The sequence below is a fragment of the Pezoporus flaviventris genome, unplaced genomic scaffold (assembly GCF_033815535.1).
Source record: "Pezoporus flaviventris isolate CSIRO_AGI_PZ_B2104156 unplaced genomic scaffold, CSIRO_AGI_Pfla_v1 ptg000012l, whole genome shotgun sequence".
Taxonomy (NCBI): Eukaryota; Metazoa; Chordata; class Aves; order Psittaciformes; family Psittacidae; genus Pezoporus; species Pezoporus flaviventris.
The window spans coordinates 868,023-886,675 of record NW_026892560.1 but is presented as its reverse complement, the minus strand read 5'-3'; the positions used below and the strand labels follow the sequence as shown (position 1 = coordinate 886,675).

At 61.5% G+C, this 18,653-nt stretch overlaps 1 protein-coding gene across 1 annotated transcript; it reads left to right on the top strand.

The window, feature by feature from the left end:
• The first annotated feature begins 3,669 nt into the window (after window positions 1–3,669).
• On the top strand, window positions 3,670–13,141 carry LOC133268101 (ras-related and estrogen-regulated growth inhibitor-like). Its single transcript, XM_061450983.1, has 4 exons — window positions 3,670–3,834; window positions 9,962–10,018; window positions 11,645–11,718; window positions 12,602–13,141. Exons 1-4 carry the CDS (start codon window positions 3,738–3,740, stop codon window positions 13,085–13,087), a joined length of 714 nt encoding a protein of 237 aa, XP_061306967.1. The 5' UTR covers window positions 3,670–3,737; the 3' UTR covers window positions 13,088–13,141.
• Window positions 13,142–18,653: the final 5,512 nt, after the last annotated feature.

Sequence of the window (18,653 nt, the reverse complement as noted above, 5' to 3'; positions counted from 1 at the left end):
GCTGCTCTCCTAAACGGCAGGCAGTGATCCTGGCGCCACGGGTGCGAAGGCTGCAGCTTCGAGGTGCTGGGATTTGGGTTTCGCATCCCCATGAGCTCAGTCAGAACCAGGAGATCATGGCTGAGATTGAAGGGGAACGGCCTGTGCTGGTCATCCCGCAGGGCAGCCTCCTGCAGCGCGTCTGCAGGGCTCTGTCTGCGTGAGTTTTAACCCCGTCCATGGCGGGGCTCCGTGTCCTTGCCTTCGGAAGCCGCTCTGTGCTCTAAACCGAGCTCGGTTCCTCGCGGCGCGGAGCTCCCCGTGGTGAGCAGCAGCCCTTGTGCAGCCCAATGGAGCTCAACAGACGTGGGTGAGCACCGGTGCCCTCGCTGCAGCAAACCGGGGGGGTGAAACCCTCCCCTCGGGACCCGGGGGCCAGAAAGGGCTTTGGTGACCTGGTGTTATCCCTGCAGCTGCTCACGCTCACACGCTGCACCGGGAGCTGCCGGCGCTCCCCCGGATGAAGGGGCAAGGAGGCTCCCGGGACGCGTTGCCCGGGCTCCGGGCTGGAAGGGAGCCGCTCTCCATCCGCCCCTTTGCTGCGGTCCCATCCCCATCAGCGTTGGAAGGCATCTTCGGGCTCTAACGTGGAGCCGGGTCCGTTGCAAGCAGGCAGCGCCGGAGCGGAACACCGGGATCAGACCCGGCCTTGTGTCCTGCACCGGGGGTCCCTTGTCTCTCTTGCCCTAAAAAGCAGCCCCGTTATGAGGAAGAGGAAGGGAAGGTCCCCATGGGGCCGCGCTGAGGCCGCCCGGAGCAGGCAGCAGGCAGCCAGACCCAGCGCAAGCTGCTCCCATCTGCTTCCTCTCTCCCTATTTATAGAACATGGAGAGGCGGCTGGGATCGGGATCTGTGTCCCTGGCTGGAGCCACGGCAGGGGCTGATGTCGGTGGGGTGAGGAAGGAGAGGCCCTGAAGGCTGAGAGCAGTTCTCCATCGTGTGATGGCTCTGCTAGAGCAACCCAAAGCGTGTGCGCTGGAGAGCATTCCCTGGTGGCCCCATCCAGCATTAACCCCCAAGAGACCCGCAGGCATGGGAGCTTGTCTTGATGGGAGCAATGTTTGCGTGGTCATTAACGGGTGATGGCTAAATGTGACACACGGGTTGGAAAGGGGGATCAGCCCTTCGAAGGGATGCTCAGGAGATGAGCTAAACGCTGTGGGACCAAAGCTTTGGAATACCATGATCCTTTTTGAGAACAGGGTGCAGGCTCCAAAGCCAGTTGAGATTGGGTTGGTTTCCATCAGCGCCCTGCACCTTCAGGTCCTCTAATGGAGAGGAAAGGGACCAGCTTTCATTTTAGCTTCCCTTTCCAAAGAATGCACCAAGCATCCCACTTCCCTCTCAGGAGCAGCCACGTTCAGGTTGTTTTGGGAGCTCTCAAACCAGCCGATGATCCAATAGGGATCCAGTTGGGACCGCGGAGCAGGACTCCTGTGATGGGAGGCTGCGCCTGAGCTGATTTGGTTCTTTGCTTTAGGGCAGCGTTTTCCTTCTGCTGGGTTTGCGTTTGCAGGGCCGTGATTCATGGGTGCCTTTGGCCTCTTTCCCGGTGCAGGCTCCACATCTCCAGACACCGGCAAGCAGGGAATGGCCCGACCACAGCTATGTCAACAGAAAGCGGTACCTACCCCACCTCTTCCCCCAGCACCGCTGCAGGGGCCTGGTTACACTGGAGGGGGCTGATTCAGCCATTGCAGGTGATAAAGTTGTGTCTCCATCAGACCCCTTCCACTGGAGCAGCTTGCTCCAAGCCCCTGTATCCAACCTGCCAGGGATGGGGCAGCCACAGCTTCTCTGGGCACCCTGTGCCAGCGCCTCAGCACCCTCCCAGGGAAGAGCTTCTGCCTAAGAGCTCAGCTCAGTCTCCCCTCGGGCAGGTTCAAGCCATTCCCCTTGTCCATTCTGTGATGCGTGTACCCCAAACCGGTATTAAAGAGGAGCAGGCGAGACAGAACTTGACTGCAGACATCTCATTTCCTTAGGAAATCAGGCTAAAAATAGGACAGGAACATAACGGAGCCTTCTTTCTCCTGCCACTCCCCAGCTGGGAATCAGCTTTTGTCCTGGAAGCTGAGTTTATTGCTCTTATTCCTGCTTCTGGGCTCCAGATGTTGCCAGGCATGGACGTGCCTCCCATCAGCGGTGGAAGCGCGGTGGGAAGCGGCTGATGCGCGGGAGGACCGGCGCTGGGGATGGAGGGGAGCTTCCCACCTCCCATTGTGGCCCTGTGGGTGCTGCCTGCGTGCTCAGGTCTCCTGCAGGAGCGCCGCAGGAAGGGCTGACACATGATAGGGTCTATAAATACCTTTGGGTTCCTGTTACCCTGAGCTCCATGCGGGGCCGCACGGACGCGCTGTGCCCTGCTGTGAGCCGGGGCACCGGAGGTGGTCACCCAGAGCTCCCCGAGGGCAGGCACTGCCTGTGCCGTACCCCTGTGCTGGTACGGGTCCGTGCTGCTGCGTTCGCAGCGCTGGTGCCATCCATGCTGCACAGGCAGGCTCCATCCTGCACTGCGCCGAGTGCGGTCAGGACGTTCCAGGTCTTTTCTCCTGTTTCCAGCAGGACACGTCAGTGCCAGCACGCACCCGTTACACGTTACCTGTGCTCACACGTGTGTACACATGGGCACAGCCCCGTGCTCCTGGGGGAGGCCTCGCACTGGTATTTAACCCAGTGCTGCTGCACCAAAGCACGTGTAAAGCTGTGAGGTCTGAGTGCTTGGGTATCACAGAACCAGGCTGGAAAAGCCCTTCAAGCTCCTCCAGTCCAACCCTTACCCCAGCACTGCCAAGGCCACCACTGCCCCATGGCACTGAGGCCTTGTCTATAGGGTTTGTGAACACTTGCAGGGCCGGAGCCTGCAGCCCTGCCCTGGGCAGCCTGTTCCAATGCCTGAGCACCCTCTGGGGCAGGAATTGTTCCTCAGCTCCATCTAAACCTGCCCTGGTGCAGCTTGAGGCCGTTTCCTCCTGTCCCATCCCTTGTTCCTTGGGAGCAGAGCCCAGCCCCTCCTGGCTCCATCCTCCTCTCAGGCAGTTGTAGGCAGCCATCAGGTCCCCCCTGAGCCTTCTCTTCTCCACACTGAACCCCCCAGGTCCCTCAGCCCTTCCCCATCACACTTGTGCTCCAGGCCCTGCACCAGCTCCGTTGCCCTTCTCTGGCCCCGCTCCAGCACCTCAAGGTCCCTCCTGCAGTGAGGGGGCTCAGCCGCCGGTTTGGGCAGAGCCAGGATCGGCTCCTTGCCTTCTGCTGGGTGATGTGCGGAGCGTGTGGAGCCGCTCGGCTGGGTTTGAGACCGCGCTGTGCCTGGAACAGGGAGCGAGGGAAAGGCTGGGGCCGAGCCAGCTCCCGTCCTGTCCTGTCCTGTCCTCAGTAACGCCCCTCGCACGCAGGAGCAGCCGGAGACGAACGGGGCCGCGCTCCCCCCCTTGGGGCGCTGCTTTGGGGCCGCTCCGCTCCTCCCTCCCCGCCCCGCTCAGGGCAGCAGCTCCTGGGGCTGCCGCTGGCGAAGGGGCCGGAGGCGGCCCCCGGAGCTGTTCGCGTGCGGGGAAACTGAGGCACGGAGCCCGCTCCGCCCCATCGCGGCTCGGAGGAGGAGGAGGAGGAGGAGGCGCTGGGCAGGAGCCCGGCCCTCGGGGCGGAGCCGCCGGAGCAGCGCCCGCCGGAGCGGGGAGCGCCGAAGCCCCGGCCCCGGGATGAGCTTCCCGCGGCCCCTCCGCCGCTCCGTGAGCCTCAGCCCGGCCCGGAGCCTGCGCCTCGTCGTGCTGGGGCAGAGCGCAGTGGGCAAGACAGGTAGGGAGGGGTCCCCGGCATCCCCCGGTGTCCCCCCGGAAACCCCTTCCTGTCCCCCGGCATCCCCCGGTGCCCCCTCCGGCTTCCCCTGCCCCAGGTCTCATCCCCGGGGTCGGGCCCCCCGGGCGGTTCGGTTGCCCGGGATGGGGATGGAGGGATGATCCCTGTGGACCCGGTTCGGTTTAGGGGCAGCCGGCTTGCCGGGATCCCTCGCGCTCTGCAGCGGGGGCTCGCAGGAGCCGAGCTCAGGCTTGGGCTTGCGGCGGTGCTTTGAGTCCGGTGCCCGTCGGCAGCGAGGCGAGGTTTGCGGAGCCTCCTGGAGCAGCGCTGGCTTCGGTTTCCCTTTAGGAAAACTCCCTTTCCCCGCGCTTTGCCCGGTGCTCGCACCTGTGGGGATTGGGATGCTGAGCTGGGAGCACGTGAGCTCCCTCCTTCATCCCCCTCCTGCCCGGCAGTCACCCTCCCGCTCTTCCCAATCCTCCATCCATGTGCTGAAGGCGTCCAATGCTCCCGTTCTGGGCAGCATCCAGCGTTCCAGGAGCAGGGCTGAGAGGTGCTGGTCACTGAGGGGGGGAAAGGTGGTGTCCGTGTGGGTCCACGTTGTCTCCATTGCAGCGGGGCAGGGGAGCAGTGGTGCCCGCAGAGCCTGGGGACACGGTTGCGTCCTTGGACAGGGCAATGTCCCGCTGGCTTCCTGCTCCATAGAGGAAGAACCACGGCAGCGGTGGCACCTCCGCCTGGCTCGTGGCCAGCGGCCCTGGCTGTTGGTGCTGTTGTGTTTCCATATACAGTCACCGGCGAGCTTCCCGCCCGGAGCCACTGGAAAACCAGGATTCCCTGATTGCATCAAAGGAGGAGACTCCCCGGTCTGGATAAGAGCCTGGCACTGGGAGCGCGGTCCAGCTCCAGGGGTACCCGGAGCACGGGGGGGTCCCTGCACTGTGGCCTCGCTGTCCCTGCGAGCAAGGGAGCTGCCGGTGATGGCTGCACGGAGCGGAGTGCTCCAGCTCACCCCCTCCAGCCTGAACCCATGGATCCCACCGGTGGGCAGCCGGGAGCTGTGGGTCCCTCCTGCAGGCACACGAGAGGCTGCTGTGCCTCCTCCATAGGGTTGGATCGTGCCGAGGGTCTTCCATGGCTCCCGGTGGTCGGGTGTCTGTGGGTCTGCCCTGCAGTGGCTCAGCTCCTCTGTGCCCTCAGCAGGGTGGGTTTTGCTGTCCCTTGGGGCTGTGGTGGTGACACAGACCAGGAGATGGGGCCAGAGGGAGGGAATCGATTCCCGGGTCGTGCAGAGAAGAGCCAGGAGCATGCCAGGAACCGGGAGCAGCCCCTTGGAATGGCAGGAGCATGATCCCCTGCAGCACTGACACGGGTCTCTGCCCCCTTGGGTGCCGTCCTGCACGTCCTCCCCTGCAAAGGGACACTGTGGCATCCCCACTGGGTGCTGTGCCCAAGGGCTGGGTCCTTCTGTCTCTGGGCCCCTGCACCCACTGGAGCTGGGGACCAGGACACCTCTGGCTGGGGCGGATGGGCTGCAGGAGGCAGCCGATCCCCGAGGCAGGGGGAGGAAGGGATGCGACACGTGGGGATCCCCTGTTTTGGGGAGGGGTGAAGGTGGATTCCATCTGAACCCATCCCTGAGCCCCCAAGCTCCTGGTCCTGGCAGGGTGGAGTGAACCCAATGCTGGAGCATCACCCGGGTGAGCTGTTCACATCCATCCCTCGGGAAGCAGAATCCAGGCTGGGAAAGCTGAGGGGGCTGAGATGGGTGAGAATCAAAAGGGGAATTAACATCTGGAGAGCTGCAAAAGGGGGGGGGGGGAAACCCCAAACCCTCGATTCTCAGCCAAACGGTTGGATTTTGGAGCAGTTTGGAAATCTTTGCTTTTCCCTCCAAATCTTGGGATCCTCTGAGTGGGTTTGGGTGCAGCCCCATGGCTGAACCCCATCGGTAGTTTAAAGACTTGGTCTGGGTGTAAATCACCTGCAGAGGCTGCAGTTACCTCCACCGGTGTGAACCGCGCCATGCCTCCGAGGAAAGCTCTGCTTTGGAACAGCAGCCGGAGCTGAACTGATGCTGGTCCAAATGGAATATGAACTTAACCTTTTAGCTTTGGGGGTCTCCAAGAAGAGCCCTTTCCGAGGTTACTTATGCTCAAGATGGAGGGGAAAAGGCCCTGTATCAGGCTCATGGATGTGCCGATGTCTCTGCCTGCATCCGTGCCTCTGGCTGGCAGCTCCGCTCGTGTTCTTGTGCTCCAGCCAGCTTTTAATCAATGTAATTGGCTCCTCTTCTCGCACAGCACCGTGTGCTCCAGGCCTGGTGCATGCCGCAGAGTCAGGAGCCTTCCAGAGCCCGAGCCTGGCTTCCCTCGTGCTGCCCCTGCTCACGCAGTCACCTCCTTGAAGCTGCGGGATCCTCGCTTACCCCATGGAGCAGTTGCTTGCTCCATCAGATCCCTGGCTTGGAACCCAGGAGTGGCTTGGAAGGAGAAGGGATGGTGAATGCCCCAGGCAGGAGATGCCGGGGCTGGAGGAGCCACAGCCCAGCTCTGGTTGGAACCCGTGTTCCTGGGATGAACGCACAGATCCTGCCTGGCTTGGTGTGGGGGTAGGATGTGGGGGACATAGGAATGGCTTGAACCTGCCCGAGGGGAGGCTGAGCTGAGCTCTTAGGCAGAAGCTCTTCCCTGGGAGGGTGCTGAGGCGCTGGCACAGGGTGCCCAGAGAAGCTGTGGCTGCCCCATCCCTGGCAGTGCTCAAGGCCAGGTTGGACACAGGGGCTTGGAGCAAGCTGCTCCAGTGGAAGGGGTCCCTGCCCGTGGCAGGGGCTGGAGCTGGATGGGCTTTAAGGTCCCTCTCTCTGTTGTTTTCCCCTGTTCTCGCTCGTTTTCCACCAATTTCACTCTCTGCTCCCATCACCTTTCCAAGCCCGTTCCAGCCTCTCCACTGCCTTTCACTCCCTGCACAGCCTGTTCCTTCCCGTCAATAACCCGCTAATGACCCATTACCGTCATTAGCGCCTTCGAGGGCTCCCGCACCGCTGCCATCAGCTGTGCCCCCCGCAGCCGCCCAGCCACGGGGTTCTCTGCCTGCATCGCTGCATTTTCCCAGCTGCTGCATTGACCAGATGTGATGTGCAGGAGGCCACGCCGAGGGCTTTGCATCGATCCGGCACATCCACGCCATCGGCCCATGGATCAGCCCCCAGGCCCCCGGGAACCCCTTTGGATGACTTGAGACCCCGAGGTCCAAGCGTGAAGAGTTTTGTGGCCTCCCCATTTCCAAAGGCAGAGCGAGGTGTTCCTGAAACCACCTCTGGGAGGGTGCTCGTGCTGCCCACTGCTCTCCCCAGCAGGCATCTCCCCTTCCTGCTGTGCAGGGAAGAGCTGAGAGCCACAGGAAAGCTCGCTCGGGCTGCAGGGCTGGAGAGCTGCTTCTGGGGATGCTTCTGGTCCTTTCCTGCTCCACCCTGTTGCATCCTAAAGGCAATTCCCTGCAGAAAGATGTTCCAAAGGGTGGGGGCATCGAATCAGCCGGGTTGGAAAAGACCTTTAGGATCATCCCGTCCAGCTGTGGATGGTGAAGGTGAGCAGATGAATAAGCCTTTGGCTGGGCTGGGGAGGCCTTCCCCAGCAGAAGGGCTCTCGGGAGATGCAGTTGGTCTCTTCCCAGAACCAGTCACTTCTCCTCCAGTGCTTCCCTGGGGCAGGACCGGACCCTGCACCACCTCCTTTGAGGCGTTCTGGTGTGCGCAGCATTTGAGCCTCCCGTTGGGATCGCTCCCTTCCTGTTTGAGCTCCATGGCCCAGAGCTGGTTCCTGCAGCGCTGCCCTTATGGGGCTGCTCCTGAACCATCCCTGGGCAGCCGATGCTTCCAGAGCATCCGACCCAGAGCTTGCCTTTGGTCCAGGCCGAGCTGTGACCCCACATCCCCACCCGGCCCCTCCATCTCTGCCAGTTCACCACCACCGTCCCTGTCCGTGCTGGTCGGGGTGACCCGTTCCAGGCAGGGTCTGTGCTTTGTGCCCTCTCTGTTGTTGTTCCTTGGCTTTGCTGTTGTTCCTCCTTCCCTGGGAAAGGCCAGGAGAGGCCGCGTGCCCTCTGCAGTCCTCGGCTCCAAGCTGTGGGATTCCTTTCCCAGGAAAAGGAGCTCTCTCCATCAGCCCCTGGTGTACCCCTGGGGGCAAGTTCTCTGCTGCTGCTGAACTGATGCAGCCGAGCACCACCTCCCGGCCTCTCCGGGCTCTCCCCTGCATCCCGAGCACCAGCACGGCCTCCTCCCAGCTCTGCCGGGGCTGTTCCATGGCGTGCTCGAGGCTCGTGAAAAGTCAAGTTAAAACGGGCCAGCTTTGTGCTGTTCTCCTGCATCTTCCCATGGGATGCTGCCTGGAATGAAGCTGGGCACAGCTTGCTACCATCTCACCTGCTCTGCCCGTTTTCAGGAGCATCAGTGTCCCCTCGTCAGCCCCCTGTGCCACCCAGCCTGCTGGCATGGGCACCGCAACGCTCCTGCTGCAGTGCCAGGGAGGCTTCCTCATGCTCCAGAGCAGGCGCTGGGATAAAGCCCAGCACAAACCGAGGCAGGGACAGACGGGTTTGTGTCCCTTTGGCCACATCAGGGACCTCTGTCTGAGCTCGGTGCTCTGTCAGCAGCAGTGATGGGAACACTCCGGCTGCCTCCCTGCCCCGCTCAGCCCAGCAGGAATTCCAGCACCTTCACTGCTTAGAAACCCTTTGCTTTTCCCCCTGCTTCCCCTTCCTGACCGTTTGCCAGCTGGGCCTCAGCCCTGTCCCTTGTCCTCACACCCCATAGAGACCGTGCACCATGGCCAAGGAGCCTCTGGTTTCAGTTTGCAGCCCCTGAGATCCTGCCCACCTGCAGCAAGCGCTTGCTCTGGAGCTGAGCTCTGTGTCCCTCGGCCTGCAGCGAGGTGCTGAGCTGCAGCACCCGGTGAGGAGAAGCTGCTGCCAGGCTGATGAAGCTGTTGGGCAAGCCTCCAACCCCGCAGGCCTCCGGCAGCCTGGCTTTAGGGTGTAATTTGGGATTCACATCTCCAGTCTCTGGTGCAGCAATGTGGTAATTGGATAAAGGGGTTGATGACCTGCTCCTGCCATCCCTCGTCCCTGCAAGGAGGAAAAATGGGGCCAGATGGTTCAATCCCTGCATTGATGCTGTGCCAGCAGATGGAAGGTGGTGCCTGCCCCATCCCTGGCAGTGCTCAAGGCCAGGTTGGACACAGGGGCTTGGAGCAAGCTGCTCCAGTGGAAGGGGTCCCTGCCCGTGGCAGGGGTTGGAACTGTTTGGGCTTTAAGGTCCCTTCCAGCCCAAACCAGTCTGGGATCCTGTGGCTTTCATAGCAGGGGTTGTTTCGTCCCCTGCTTGCCGAGAGCTGCCGGGATGCTCCTTGCAAGGATGAAACGATGATCCCAGCTTGTGCCCAGCATCCCTGTGCCGGGAACATGAATTCCTGAGCGCAGGCACAGCAGGAAGCTGATGTGCACCGGGCTGGGCTGCCCCTTGCTCATCTCCTCCTGGTGCCGGGCCCCTTCCCAGGCTGGTTTTGGCAGCGCATGGCTGGGGCGAGGGGCACCTCCGGGTCTGCCGTGCCCTGTGCCCCTCCAGCTTTGGCTTTCTGATCAGCCCCATGGGGTCTGGTGCCAGCACCTCCCTGCTGTGAGCCTGGGCTGGCTTAAACCAACAGTGCTCAAGTCCATGGGACCCATCCAGGCAGTTACAGCACCAGCGCCAGCAGAGCCTGACCCAGCACCGACGTGCCCTGTGCCGAGCTCACCGGTGAGGGCATCGCTCAGCCAGCATAAACTTCAGCACTGCATAAACCAGTGCAGGATGAGGCAGGAGGTGCAGGTTGTGACCCCCCCATGCAGGGGTTTGCTGCTGACAGCGAGCAGGCAGCTGAGGGCAGAGGCCTCTTCCTCCGCCTGGAGCATCCCATCTGGGGCTGGGCTTTGGTCCTCGATGCCAACGTTTGCAGCATCGCTGCTGGGGAGTCTGCACCGGGAGCCTTGCCGTGAGGCCGGGGCAGGTCTTTGCTCCGTCCCTCACCCCGAGCAGCTGCTGGCTCCCTGCGGGTTGTCCATCACTGGTCTGTTGTGTTTCTTACAGCGCTGACCGTCAGGTTCATCACCAGGAGATTCATTGGAGACTACGACCCGACCCTGGGTGAGCCAATCCTTTCCCTTCTTGCTGCTGCCGCTTGTCAGCCCAGGGACCCTTGGTAGCAGAGCCAACCCTGCTCCCAAGCTCACGTGTTCACGGGCTCTTGCAGCCCCTTCTCCTTCTCTGCTGGTTTGGTTAAGGTGAAACCTGCTGGGGTGAGCCGTTGGCATCACGGGGAGGCACCGCGTGCTTGGCCATGCTCAGCAGCTCGCTGGCACGTGGCTCTGAGGCGAAGGAGGTGTCAGCCTCTGGGGCAGTGGGAAGGGCCTGCCTTGTCCTTGGGTTTGCATCTGGGTTTGAGGTTCTGGGGCACTGAAGCCCCATCCCTGCCGAAGGTCCCCAGAGTGCCTGCTCAGGGCGCTGCATCTTCCTGCCACATCCAGTGCCACCCAGCAGGGTGGGAATTGGGGATTCTCTGTTCCAACCCAGCTGGTCCCCAGGGAGCCTGAGGGACGGGGCTGGTTTGAAGCACAGCCCCATAACCACTGCCCTGTGCTCCCTCCCTTCCTCACTTGATGCCCTGAGCGATGCTTCCCCTGGAGCACAGTTTGTTCTTCCTCTCTGCCTCCTGTTGCGCTCGCTGCATGCGATGTGAGGAGCCACAGAGCCCACACACGTGTGCTCCTCGTGCTGCTTGTGGCGGAGGAGAGGGAAGGTGCCTGTTTATCCCATGGGCCAGGGGTTCCTGCCCTGTCGTGCCTGGCACACGGGCACAGTGTGACCGGGCTGCTCCATCTGCCCGAGCACGGCGTCCTGTGAGCAGGTGGTTGCCAAGCCGAGGGATGGTGCTTTCCTTGCTGCTGATGTTAGTGAAGCTCGAAGGGGTTTTGTGCTCCAGATGCCACCAACAGCCACTTTCATTGCTTGGTTACAAAGGAGCCGCTGCTTCGGAGCAGGAGCTCAGTGCTGGATGGGCAAAGGGCTGGTGAGGAGCATGAGTCCTCCATGGAGAGGGGCTTTGGGCAAGGGCCTGGAGGGCCAGGCCAAGGGGAATGGCTTGAACCTGCCCGAGGGGAGACTGAGCTGAGCTCTTAGGCAGAAGCTCTTCCCTGGGAGGGTGCTGAGGCGCTGGCACAGGGTGCCCAGAGAAGCTGTGGCTGCCCCATCCCTGGCAGTGCTCAAGGCCAGGTTGGACACAGGGCTTGGAGCAAGCTGCTCCAGTGGAAGGGGTCCCTGCCCGTGGCAGGGGTTGGAGCTGGAGGAGCTTTGAGGTCCCTTCCAACCCAAACCAGGCTGGGGTTCTGGGATTCTATGAAAACAAACGCAGCTCCTCACCCTCTCTGGCTCATCTCTTCCCTTGCAGGAGCATCACTCCATGTCCCCTTTTTGCTCCAGCCCTGAGGTCGCTGTAACCCCTTTATTTCCAGCAAGGCAAAATCCGCTGGGTGCTGGCTGGGGCTCTGTATCCCCAGAGTTGCTGAGCTCGATGCCATGGGCCCAGGGTGGCCCTCCCCATGCCCGGGGACAGGCTGAGGACCAGCTCAAGGTGCCCTCACAACAGAGGCCGCAGGGGCTGTGGGTTGCAGCAAGCAAAAACCAACTTCTCCAGCGCAGCACTGAGTGTGCCCGGGTTCTCGTTGCCTACGTGGGGCTCCTCTCACAGAGGCTTCTCTCTCTGTCCCGCCCCAGAGATGATTTACAGACACGTGGCTGTCATTGACGGGGAGATGGTGCACTTCGAGATCCTGGACACCGCGGGACAGGTGAGCTCCTGCTGCTCTCCACACTTCAGTCTGCTGCAGCCAAGTGTGCCTGCCCCAGCCCTGGCAGTGCTCAAGGCCAGCTTGGACACAGGGGCTTGGAGCAAGCTGCTCCAGTGGAAGGGGTCTCTACCCATGGACGAGCTTTAAGGTCCCTTCCAACACAAACCAGGCTGGGGTTCCATGGCTCTGTGGGTTTCTCTTGGAGAAAGGATGCTTTGGATTTATGTGTCTCTAACGTCAATCCCAGTGCGTCTTCGGCTCAGCATTTCCCCATCCCCATTACTCATTGAAGGAGACACCAAGCACTGGGACTGCAGCAGGGGAGAGCCCTGTGCTGGCTTCACATCCCTGCCTCTGGGCACCCGCTTTAGCAGCACCAGCTCTCCCGTTCCCATATCAGAATGGGGCTGACCACTGTTGTAAGCGGCGAGGAGAAGCAGACAGGCCAACCCAATATGGGTGATAAGCAACTTCTACTTTATTTGTGACGCCGTTCACATATATATAGGAGTGGTATTCAGCCACTCCTTCTTGGCATAACGGTATTGGTTAGCCCCCCACAGCTTCCTCCACATTCTCCTCCCAGGTCCGGTCTCCGGCTACCTGTGGGGGCCACCCCCTGCCTTGCTTGCACAGTCCTCCAGAACTCTATGGTCCTGCTCTTAGAGTCATTCTGCAACACACTGTCTCCATCTTTCACTTTGCTCCCCCATCAGATCCAGCCCCAGGCTACCCGTGTGCTCTGCGCATCGCTGCCGTGTGCAAGCCCATGGCCAGAAGCCTTCAGGGATGGTGATGACCCCCTGGGAGGTTCCTGGGCCCCATCCCGCAGTGTTTGGTGCAGGGAGGTGTTTGGTGTTAACAGGAGCTTGTGTGCCGGCAGGAGGAGGACTCGCTGCAGATAGAGGAGAAGATCAAGTGGGGCGATGGCTTCGCCGTGGTCTACTCGGTGACGGACAGATGCAGCTTCGACGAGGTGATGCGGCTCTGCTTCCTCATCAACCACATCCACTCGAGCCCCCGGCGCAGCAGCGCGGGCGAGCAGCCGCCCGTCGTCATCGTGGCCAACAAGAAGGACCTGCAGTTCGACCGGATGGTGTCCACCGAGGACGGCGAGAACCTCTCCAAAGCCTTGAAGCTGCCTTTCTACGAGATCTCCACCCGGGACAGCTACGAGGAACCCGTGGCCGTGTTCAACGCCCTCTACCAGGAGCTCATGAGACAGGGGCACTTCTCCCCGGGCTCCTTCAAGAGGAGGACGGTGTCGAAGCTGATGGAGAAGATCCCAAAGATGCAGGCGAGCTCCACGCCGCACTCGGCGGGACGGAGCCTCAGCTTTAACTCCTTCAGGGACTACATCCCCGAGTGAGCGGAGGCGCGGACACAGGGACAGGTCTTATCCTGCCGCTTCAGCTCCAGGAGGGAAGGGTTAGGGATGGGGAGGGTGGGTTTGGGGTGCGGCAGCCTTCGGAAGCCTGTTTGCACAGACAGGCGTTGTGCCAGCAGGGACGATGCTCCTCACCCATCTGTGGTCCCTCATCCTCCTCCCGCCTGGCTGCAGTCAGCACTGAAGCTGGTTCGTGGTGACTCCGGTGGTGCTGGGCCAGCCTCGGGAGGCTCAGCAGTGCTTCAGCGGGGATCAGACCCTGCACAGAGACCCCTCTGCGGGTTCCCCCCTCCCCTCACAAAGCCGGGTCTGTTTGTGCCCTGGGGCGTGCACCCACAACACTGGGGTGAGCCCAGGGTGGCTCCAGCTCCCCACCCCTGCCTTGGGATCACGGTGGGAACGATCTCCCGGGTGCTCAAAACCCTCCCTTTCCCACAGCCACCCTCCATGCCCGGGCTCGCTGCACTGGTCAGCGGGTGCCGAGGGGAAAGCCACGTCCCCATGGTCCCCACAGGGAGCCCGTTCACCCTCTGCAGCCACCAGCATCCACCTGTCCGAGCCCAGCACTATGTTCCCATCCCCATTCTCCCTCGGGCTGTGACCTGAAGCCACTGCAGAGGGGCAGAACCCCCATCCTGCTGCCTGTGGAGGAGCTCCTCCATCCCCACTGCCCGTGGGCTGTCACCGAGGGTGTGTTTAAAAGCAAACCCGGGATTTGGGGAGGGGGGGAAAGCCTCTTCAGCCCTGGCTGGTCTGGAAACCCAGTTCTCAACGGCTCAGGCTCCTTCACTGACCCTGTAAGTACAGTCCCTGCACAGGGCAGATGCTGATGCTCCATCTCCAGCTGGAGCCACCACATCCCCAGTGCTTTGCTGGGCGCTGCCTTTGAGCCTGCCCCTGTTTTCCATCCCCATCTCCACGTCACCCGGGCAGCCCTCCTGCGAGGGGAGGCACGTGGAACACGCTGGGTTGCTGATGCACATTGGAACCTAGGCTGGGATCACGCTTCTGCATCCGAGAGGAGCAGTGCTCCCAGAGCAGCTTCTCCTGTTCCTGCCTTTGCCCTGCGGCTCTCTGTGCTGTGAGCAAACCGATGGCTGCCAATTTGAACCATGGATGCAGGGAGCTGAAAATGATGCTCCGTGCAGGGACCCCCTTTTCTGCTTAATTGCCCCATTCCCACGTGGAAACCACCTTGGGCTGGGAATTTGCTCAGAGCCGGGGCAGTAAAGGTGGACGGAGCAGGGCTTGCAGACAGCAGCATCTTCCCCCTGCAGCATCCTTTCCGCCCCCCGTCCCACCCGATGCCCAGCGCTGCTGTGCGAGGTGCATGTGCAGGATGACCTGGGGTTACACCGTGCCCCCCCATAGTGCAGGATGACCTGGGGTTACACCGTGCCCCCCCATAGTGACCTGTCACACCCTCTGCTGCTGCTCCTCTGACAATAAAAGCCATGCTGGCAACTGCCAGTGACGCCTCGGTCCTGCCAGTGTGGGGCAAGGAGTTTTATTGTGCTCTGTCCCTTTTGGGGTGACTGTAAAGGGTGCAGGGAGGGGAAATGAAACCTTTACATAGGGCCGGGCATCTCTGTTGTCATCTCTGTGCCTCCTCTGGAGCCAGGCTGAGAGAGCTGGGCTGGGGCAGCCTGGAGAAGAGAAGGGGAGACCTGAGAGCAGCTCCAGTGCCTGAAGGGGCTGCAGGGAACCTGGAGAGGGGCTTGGGACAAGGGCCTGGAGGGACAGGCCAAGGGGAATGGCTTGAACCTGCCCGAGGGGAGACTGAGCTGAGCTCTTAGGCAGAAGCTCTTCCCTGGGAGGGTGCTGAGGCGCTGGCACAGGGTGCCCAGAGAAGCTGTGGCTGCCCCATCCCTGGCAGTGCTCAAGGCCAGGTTGGACACAGGGGCTTGGAGCAAGCTGCTCCAGTGGAAGGGGTTGGGGTTGGAGCTGGAGGAGCTCTCAGGTCCCTTCCAACTCAAACCCACCTGGGATTCTGCTCCGAGTAGTTTATACCAAGTAACACAGGTTTCTGCATGCCCGGCACCGCACTGGGCTGGAGCTCCAGGCAGCGAGGAAATCCATGGCCTTGGACAAGCCTTGGAACATCAGGGATTTAAGCAATGTCCTTGAGGACACCAAAACCTCCGCGGCTTGGCAAAAGCCTGGAGCAGACATTCAGCATCCCAATGGGGTTTCATCCTCTCGAGCCAGGCTGTTATCACAGCCCCACGCTGCTGGGTTTGGGGTCAAAGCACAGCCTGAGCCCTGCCGCAGCGTTCAGCTCGCTTGGAGATGCCATAAAGCCCTGAAATGAACCCAGACGAGAGCCCCGCCAGCCCTGGCTTCCCCTTGGAGAGATCCCTGAGGATTCAATGCCCCAAACCGGGCTCTTGTGGTGAGCAAACAGCAGCCGCAGCGGCACCTCCCACTGCTGGCGCCCAGGGCTTTCATTAGGGTGCTGGAAAGGAGCAGTTCTAAAGCGGTCCCTTGGCCTGACCCTCGGCAGGGTTCGTTTCACCCCACGGGAGGGCTGCGGGCGCGGGCATTGGAACGGAAGCGGGATTCGACGGAAGCCTTGCGGAGCCAGCCCTTGGCTACAGGCGGGCAGCCCCAGGGCACGGCTCTGGGAGCTGTGAGAGGGGCGGGGGGGAACGTGTGATTTCAGAGCAGGGAGGGGAGGGGATACCCGGCTCCGCAGGCTGGGATGCTCCGGAGGAAGCCTCAGGCGCACACCTCGGCTGGGAGGTGCGGGCAGGGCGGTGACAGCGGTTTGTGTTGGAAGGGGCCTTAAAGCCCATCCAGCTCCGGCCCCGGCCCCGGCCCCGGGCAGGGACCCCTTCCACTGGAGCAGGGTGCTCCAAGGCCCCGGGTCCAACCCGGCCTGGAGCCCCACGGACGGGAGCGGAGCAGCCGCGGGGAGCAGCATCCTCCCTGCCCCGGCTCGCTGCGGCGCCGGGTTCATCCCCTAAGGAATGCAGGGAGGTTTCCCAGCCAGAAGCTCCGGGTGGCCGCTGCTGCTTCCAGGCGCAGCCCCTCGCGGGGCCGGGAGCCAGCTTGGCCCTTGCTCACGGCTGGAATTAGCCAGGAGCCTCTCTGGGATCAAGGCTCAGCTGCATGCGGAGAGGCCGAGGGGCGGCTCAGGCTGCTCAGCGCTAACCGCTGACTGCTGGGAGCCTGCGTTGGTCTCCCGGGGCGTTCCCCACTCCGGTATAAAGCTTGGTCCTCGGGGCCAGAAAGCGCTGGTGGGGAGGGTCACCACTGGGGGTGATGAATGGGGACACCCCCGTGAATCCTAAATGCTCGTGGTGGGAGTTCTGCAGGGCTCATGCAGAGAGGAGGAGGAGGAGGAGGAGCAAAAAGAGGAGGAGGAAGGCCTCTGCCTTCCCTGTAGCTCTGGGGGCTCAGGGAGCTGGGTTAAAGCCAGGTCCCTGGAGGGAAAGTGCTCAGAGCTCTGTCCTTGGATGTCTTGCAGCCCCTTGGAGGTGTTTGGTTCTGTGGGGCTGCGGCCTTCCCCTGTCTGAGGAGGGCACTAAGGTAACATGTAAGGGGATTTTGGGGTGGAAGCCGGGGCTGTGTGGTTTGGTTTGCCCTGGAGACCTCTCATAAATCCCCCACCCTTATGGAGGACCAGGCTTCAGGGCTGCTTGACGCCCCATGCAGGAAGGAGAGATTGATGGAGCTGGGTATCCTGTGCTGATCCTCTGGACCGGTGCTCCTGTGTGCGGATGGAAATGCCACCCCTCTGGGGACATGTGGGTGCCCAGGAGGTTGTCCTGCACCCAGGGACCATCAGCACTTCGGTGTCTGTGCTGTGATGGCTCAGCCCCATAGGGAGAAGCTGGAGAGTTTTGGTCTCCTCCTCCCAAAGGCATCTCCAGGGCAGTGATTTAATTTGGCAAGGGTGCAGGCTGCAAATGTGCTCACCAGATTGCTGGGAAGCCTGGAAGAGACAAGTGAACCAGAAACATCCTTTCCCCACAGCTCCCTGGCCTGCTGCTCACCACCAGCAGCTCGCTGGCACGCCGAGCCTCCCTGTTATCCCCCCTTAACCCTGTCTGTGCATGCCTGTGCTGGAAAAGCCATGATGTGGATGATGTGTGGGCTGAGATTGGTGCCTGTGGCTTTAGCTTCCCCCCCCGTGTTGCACTTGGGTTGAGCCCTCCTGAGTGACAAGGGGCAGGAGCTCCTTGCACTGATGCTCAAGTCCTCTTGGTACCTGCTGCTCTGCTTACATACCCTATGTGGGTTTGCAGGGCTGGGACTCAACTCCAGCGGCCAAAACCTTGCTCAGAAAGATGAACCCGTGCTTCGATGGGGATTGTAAAGCTGGATTCGGCAGGAGATGGGATCACCTCTTAGCAAGGTGCACAGAGGAAGCCTAAGAGGTGGGGTGGAGCTGCAGCCTTTATCATCAGCCTTGTGCCTTTAGTTATGTATGTAAAATAGAGGGTTTGGGCTTTCTGAGGGCTCTTCCTGGAGGAGCAGTGTGTGCATCTGGCCTCACTGCAGCCCCAGACCTGCTGGGGGGTGATGGGGAAAGCAGAGCTGCTGGCAGCATCTTCCAGGCAGGTCCTGCTTTTAGACCCCCAAACCAAGCACAACCTCTCCCCTAACCCAAAGCCATCCACTAGGCTCACGGAGCTTGTCTGGGTGGTGCAATGCTCCCTCCTGTTAAGGTGCCCATGTTGGGTGCCTGGGGACTGCTGGGTCTGGGGGTGCCAGAGGGCAAGAGCCCAATCCAGGTGGATTTTCCTTGGCCCAGCAGCTCGTCTATCCCAAACCACCAGTTTTAGGGCAGTCTCCTGCAGTGAGTGCGGTGGCTCAGGGGCTCAGTCCCTGTCACCCCCCTGGGGTTCCCTAAATGTCAGGGTTTGCCTGGGGTGAAAGCAGGGACAAGGGGGGCTGGTTCCTGGTGCAGGGACACGGTGGGGTTGGGAAGGGACGATGCCTGAGCGGCTCTTTCCAACCACTGTTGCTATTTCTGTGCCCGCGCTCTCAATGCAGGCCCTGCTGCTCGCTTGTTGCTGTTATAAATAGCTGTGGAGCTGCCTGGGACTTCATGGAAATTCAGGAATGCTTCCAGGGGGAATCTGGGGCTGAGATCTAGGGGGTTTGGAGCTACATCCCCCTTCTTTCTTGCTTGCTTTTAAGCTATTCAATAGCTTAGCTCTAACGAGGAGCAGAGGCTCTGCAAGGCAAAGGGGGTTTTAGCACAGCCAAAGGAGTTTGCTGGCCCTGAAAGGAAAAGGTTGGAACTGCAACGGGGACAAAAGCAAGAGGAAAACCCCCTCTGCAGCCCAGCAGCTGCCTTGTTCCTGGGGTTCAGTTTTAAGGCATCACCTCCGGGTCCGGCAACAGCAGATGGACCTGGGGCCTGTACTGCAGTGGAGGTGAGGGCAGGAGGAGGGTGCACAGGAGAACAGAGTGGTTTGGGTTGAAAGGGACCTTAAGGCTCATCCAGTCCCAGCCCCTACCATGGGCAGGAGCACCTTCCACTGGAGCAGCTTGCTCCAAGGCCCTGTGTCCAACCTGGCCTTGAACACTGCCAGGG

Coding starts and splice junctions, on each gene's coding strand:
- LOC133268101 (XM_061450983.1), top strand. CDS start 3,738: ATGAGCTTCCCGCGGCCCCTCCGCCGCTCCGTGAGCCTCAGCCCGGCC. Junction 10,019..11,644: donor AGACTACGACCCGACCCTGG/GTGAGCCAATCC, acceptor GTCCCGCCCCAG/AGATGATTTACAGACACGTG. Junction 11,719..12,601: donor TCCTGGACACCGCGGGACAG/GTGAGCTCCTGC, acceptor GTGTGCCGGCAG/GAGGAGGACTCGCTGCAGAT.